Source organism: Cynocephalus volans, chromosome 11 (assembly GCF_027409185.1).
Source record: "Cynocephalus volans isolate mCynVol1 chromosome 11, mCynVol1.pri, whole genome shotgun sequence".
Classification (NCBI taxonomy): Eukaryota; Metazoa; Chordata; class Mammalia; order Dermoptera; family Cynocephalidae; genus Cynocephalus; species Cynocephalus volans.
In genome coordinates this window covers 76,125,837-76,131,836 of record NC_084470.1, presented here as the reverse complement: position 1 = coordinate 76,131,836, position 6,000 = coordinate 76,125,837, and the positions used below count along the sequence as shown (strand labels likewise).

At 44.5% G+C, this 6,000-nt stretch overlaps 1 protein-coding gene across 1 annotated transcript in view; it reads left to right on the top strand.

Annotated features, from left to right (window-relative positions):
• The first annotated feature begins 932 nt into the window (after nt 1–932).
• SUCLG2 (succinate-CoA ligase GDP-forming subunit beta) overlaps nt 933–6,000 on the top strand; it is a 259,766-nt gene continuing 254,698 nt past the window's right edge. The window contains exon 1 of the mRNA XM_063114078.1: nt 933–1,048. Coding sequence (XP_062970148.1) covers nt 965–1,048 — 84 coding nt within the window. The 5' untranslated portion in view covers nt 933–964. The remainder of the gene's footprint in view (nt 1,049–6,000) is intronic.

Genomic DNA, 6,000 nt, shown 5'->3' with positions numbered 1-6,000 from the left:
GGATTTGAATCTCATCTCTACTCCTTATCAGATCTGTGACCTTTGGCAAGTTACTTAATCTCTCTGTGCCTCAGTTTTCTCTTCTGCAAAATAGGGATTTTACACTTGTACTACTTACAAGATTGCTATGGAGACTAAATGAGTTCGTATTTGTCACGTACTTGGCACATACTCAGCTTGTTTGCTATTGTCATTTTTGTTATATGTACAGTGCTTAGGGTCATGTAAATTTCAAATAAATAAATAACCACGCTCTTATTATCATGGTTACTGTGCTGAAAATCCTTCAACAGCTGTGCATTGATCTTCGGTTGAGTACGTATGTATAAAACAAATCACTCCATCGACTTTGACCCCCTGGACTGCAGGCTCTCTACCCCTCTCTCTATTCTTTCAAGAAGGTAAAATCTACCAGAGGCCAAGTTCGAATAGCTATTCAGTGTCCACCACTCGCCCTCCTGGGTGTTATTCTCCACAAACAAGGAGAAAGCGGACAGGGCCACTTTCTGATACGTCTCACCTCAAGCATCACTTCCCTAGACAGACCTCTGTGACCCTAGGACTAGACCAAAGGTCTCTGCTGGATAGCACCAGCTCCGTGGGCCACTCCTTCCAGCACTCACTGCAATGACAAATTTTCGCTTGTCTGTCTGTCCCCAGGGACAGTTTCAGCCCTAAGCCCGCAGTGCTAGAGATCTGATTTTGCTCCAAATCGTAGCCTGGGGATAGGACAGTGAAAAGGCCACCAGGCCTTCTGACGGCTAAAAGTGAACTTGGGGCCATGTTGGAGTGAGAGTGGCGGCGAAGGGCTTGGCTGCCCAAGCAACGCCAGCGTCCCCAGCGCCCAGGGGCGGCCCAGGACGCAGAGGGACGTCCGGGCCCTCCTCTTCCCGTCCCCCCGCCCCGCCCCCTCCTCCCCTGCCGGCGCTCAGTCCCCTCCCCCGCGCCGGGTTTCCTGGGTAAGATGGCGTCGCCGGTGGCCGCGCAGGCCGGGAAACTTCTGCGAGACGTGGCGCTCCGGGCCCCGTTCCTGGCGGCCAGGTCCCAGGTGAGCGCGGCCTGGCGGCTGGAGCCCCGGAAGGGCGCTGGCCGCGGCGCCCGCCCTCCCCGGCTCTCCTCCTCTCCTGCTCCTCCTGTTCCCCTCCTGGCCCCGGTGCGCGGCCGCTCTGTGTGGGGCCCAGGGCCGAGGGGGGATGGCAGTCCGGGGTGACCCGGAGTGTGAACCACCCAGCTCTCAGGAGTCGCTGACGTCGGTCCCCTCAGAGCGCGGTGAAGGCGCATGGCTCTGTACCAGGCTCTGGATGCAAGTTTAAGAAAAGTTCTGCGGACCGGGTGTTGGGAATCCTGAGGTTTTCTTATGAGCTCGGCTAGTTATGTTTTTGAAACGTGTCTGACCTTGAGCGCTTTTGGTAGGCCACGTGGTACACGTGTCTAGAAACCCATCCCAGCCCGCTATTAGTAAGTCAGTCACCTTCCGGAGTGAACGTTCTGCAGGCTGCCTGCTTTTGCACGCTTCGGGGAGTGCGGGGTGCCTGAGCTGGTGAAATGCATGGATCAAGGAGGAAAACGGGAAAACGCGCTCCATCCTTTCATTGAAAAATCAGTCTAGTCGCTGAGACGCATCAGACCATTGGCCCTGTCCTGGTTTATGGAAGATAGCACGCCGGAAGGTGGACACTGAATAGCTTAGCTCTTAACAACTTGGCCTCCAGTAGATTTTACCTTCTGCAGATGGCAAGCTGCACAGTAGTCAGGAGGCCTTTGGGGAAGTTTTGAGTTGGTGATGACTCTTGGAGAAATCACTCTACCACCGACTTCTTAAATCTCCATAGATAATCTCTCTCCTTTTAGAGAATTAGAGAAAGGACAGTCTGGGGTTCAGCTACAGCAGAGCAACCACCTTGTCCATTTCCCCATTTTTAATTGATGAGAAGCAAATTATCACTCACAATTTTAGCCAGGATATGCATCGTATAGTTTTTAAGAAAATTTAAAAAAAATAGCTACACTAATGATTTTTTTGAGTTACTCTAAGCTTTGGTTAATTATGACATCTGTGAGGTCCCCCCCACTTTCATTTCCTGACTTCACATTTCTCTATTAATGTAAATTTAAAAGGTGCTAATACTTATTACTGTAATATCCTTAATAGGCACCTGACAGGATGATAGGGTAGCAGAAGGAATGGCAGTTTTGTCTAATTAAAAATCACTAATAACTGTTGCAGCAGAGTAAGGAGAATACCTTCAGGTGATCAAGCCCTATTTATTATTTAAGTGTTACAGAAAACAAGAACTATGGTGCTAACGATGAGTGTAGATTTGAGTTGATGAGAAACATGAGCAGTGAAAACTCAAGAAAAGGAAATAATTGTACAGAGAAACCTAAAATGCAGAATATTTAGCTGAAGTATGTTAAGGCTTCTTGCTTGACCAAGAAATGGGAACCTGAACACAGTACTCGAGAGAACCTGGTAGGGAATAGATGCCCTTGTTTTGGCAGGAAGACAAGGTAAAAAGATCAGTTACCTCTCTGCATCTGGTTCCTTTGATTTATATACTTGTGGATGATTTGGTATCCTGTAAACACAAGAAGATCGGCATAGTTTTTGTAAAGATAGGAATTGTACACAATGTCCAAGAACTGAAAATGAGCATCAGCAAGCATCTAGTTCCAATCAGCTCATTTCATGGGTAGAAAAATTGAGACCTAGGCTGGCTGGTTAGCTCAGTTGGTTAGAGCATGGTGCTGATAACTTCAGGTTCCAGGGTTTTATCCCTGTACCAGCCAGCTGCCAAAAACAAAAAAAAAAAAAAAAGGAAAAATTGAGCCTAAGGAAGTTAAATGACTTGTTCAAGATTATAGAAAGAATTTGTGGCAGAGCTGGTTCCAGAATAAAGGTTTAGCTTTAAATATCCATTACACCAGGCTATTGACTGGTGAGTGCAGGTTTCCTCGTGAAAATACATTGTGTCAACATATAAATTTATCTGCAGTAGTAACCTCCAAGTCACTAGCACTACTGACATATTTTTATTTTTTCCTTTATAAGCATTTTAGAATTAGCAATAAAAATAGGTAAGCATTGCTTGTGACTTGTAAGGAACTCTGTTTTTGAATTCTTGGGCGCATCTTAGTTCTGCTCCATGTACGTCTGATTTGATATTGTGCCTACCCAGCTCCTTGCCCACAGCAAACATTAGAGTTGGACATGGCCCACTTTTCCCACCAAACTTAAGATTCCTCACTAAGTGTCACAGAAATCTGTTGCCACTCTTGGCCCAGACCTACTTTGTAACAAGCCTTTTGAAAAACCGTTGGGTGTACAGAGATGAAAGACCCAGTTTCTGCTTTGAGAAGTAACTTTAACTGGTCTCACAAAGATACCCATAGAATAACACTTTATCTCCTCCTGTGGTTAAATTTAACATTTGACACATATTCCTGAAGCTTAATGTCACTGAAGTTTTTTTGTTGTTGTTAACTATGCTCTTAGCTTTGCTGTTTTGACTTTTGATTGATGTTATGTCCTTAAAGGTCCCCTTTTAGCCATTTCTTATTTTTACGTATATTTTTTATCCAATCCATACTATCTGGCAGAACTGTTTCAGGCCCTGGTATTTGGGGATGGTGAGCAAGGTGGGCAGAATCTGTGGCCACATGGTACTTTATTTTAATGGGGTTGGGGGTGGGGCTTGACCCTACACATATAACCAATAATGAAGATGATTTCTGCTAGTGACAAATGCTATGAAAAAAATCAACCAGGGAAAACAAGTAGCTTAGCAGGAGGGTGGGTGTAGACTGGATAATCAGGGAAAACCTATTTGACAAGGTGGTTTTTTGTTTGGGTTAAATTTTTTTTTGAAATATAACACACATACTGAAAAATGTACATAGTATAAGCGAATAGCTTAATTAATTTTCACAAACTGAACACATACCCACGTAAACAGATCTAGATCCAGAAACTAAACATTTAACAGCAACCCAGACCCCCTGTTGCTCCTTCCCGTCACTACCTCCACCACACAGTGTTCCCTTATTTACACTGCCATATACTGGTTGTGTTCCTTTTTTGTATTTTGTGTGAATGGAATTATACAATATGCATGTTCATACTCAGCATTGCTGAACTGAACATTATGTTTATGAGATCCAGGAGGTGACTTTTTAACATTTTGAGCCAAGACCTGAGTGGTGAAAGGTAGCCAGCCTGGTGAGACTTGGGGGAAGAGTGCATTAGGTAGAGTGAACAGCAAGTGCAAAGTCCCTGAGGTGGGAGTGAGCTCAGCATGTGTAGGCAGTTAAAGAGAGGGAAAGAGGCAAAAGACAAGGTCTCAGAGGTAAACAGGGACCATATCACATGGAGACTTGTGGGGTCTGGTAAGGAGTTTTTATGGGCTAAGAGTGGTTAAAGTGACTTGCTTGAAATTATACAGCCAGTAAAAAGCCAAACCCAACCAAAACAAAACAGAAACGCCTGGATCTGAATCCCAGTCCTTGCTGTTGAGGCCCAGGCATTTAATTTCTATATCATCCATACTCCTTATTATAAGTCTAGGCTAGGCTGGCTTTCAAACTTTTAGGGGAGTGGTGTCCATTGTTAGAAGTCTTTCCAAAGACCCAAATCCTGGCAGGCAGGGGCTACATTGCTTGTTCAAAAAGTCAGGTAGGTGAACAAGATGCTTGGCACTTGGTGTAATACGGCAAGGTACTGAGCACAGAGATGAGCCTAGTCTGTCAGTCACGTCTTAGGGGAAGTCTTGGCTAAGGACACTGAGTTTAAAGTGGTCATCAGTAATTCTGAGCACAGGATTGTTGCCTTTTAGGACAATTACCCTCTCATGATGGCTTGGTGAAGTTTATGGAGCTGTTCTGTTCTAAGAGAAGCATAGACATTGTGGGAAACTTTAGAATCATTGTGTGGTTTCCCACAAAGCCCAGAACTTCTGTCCAGGAACTTAGAGAGGAATGTATATTGTCAAAGGAAACTGCTGAAACCCATGCCCCTGCTGTTGTAAAAAACAACGTGCTTCAAAAAGAATGGCTCCAGCTGAATTTTCTGCTCTTTCTGGAAGTGAGAGGAGAAAGATGGATGCACGGGTTTTGGAAGTGAAGGACTAAAGGTTATGAGCACACTCTTATCAGCTAAATGAGGCTGCGGAGACTGTTGGAAGTTGTGACTTACCTATATCTGCCTTCTTGCTTGGGAGAATAAATATCTGACTTTTTTCTTTTTCTTTTTTTTAAAATGAAGTACAGCTACAATTTCTGCTGTTAGAAAAGGGAATCCATCTCATATAAGTTAGATGCTAAACTATTGACCTTCTGTGGGAAGAAGACCTTTAAGTGATAGCTCCTGTCCCAAATTGGTTTTGTTTACTGTGAATGAAACATTTCATGGGCAAGTGATTGAGTGCACAGACCCCCAGTAGTGAGAACTTTGCTGCCCTTGGACTGGCCCCGTTCTGTGGGCACAAAGCCCAAGAAGTCACTGAAATATGTCATGTTTGGGGGAGGGAAAGAAATTACATAGGTAACCCTAGATCATTTGTCCTTAAACTCTCTTTACTACTCAATCTGCAGTTGTCACTCAATGCATCGCTTTGTAACTTGATGGGAAAGTTTTGCCTGAAGAACTTGAGAGATCTGTACATGTTTGAACAAATGATAAAATCAATATAACTAATGAAATTTGGAAATTAATACCAGGAATTTGTCTGGTGGAGAAGGTAGGGGTGATGGAGAAGGCATTCCAGGTGGAAAGAACTGCATGCAAAAGCAGAGGTGAGAGAGACCAGGCAAAGACTAGAGGAGGTGTGGCGAACAGTTCAGTATGGAGAAGGGAGAGTGGCGAGTAAGAGAAGTTGAGGGATGATGGTGATCTCTTAGGCAAGCAAGGAAGGATGAATGGAAATGCCCAGAACTCGGCGGCATATAACTCCTGAACTGAAAATAAAGCAAATATCATTCACCTACCAAATATTTTCTGTCCGG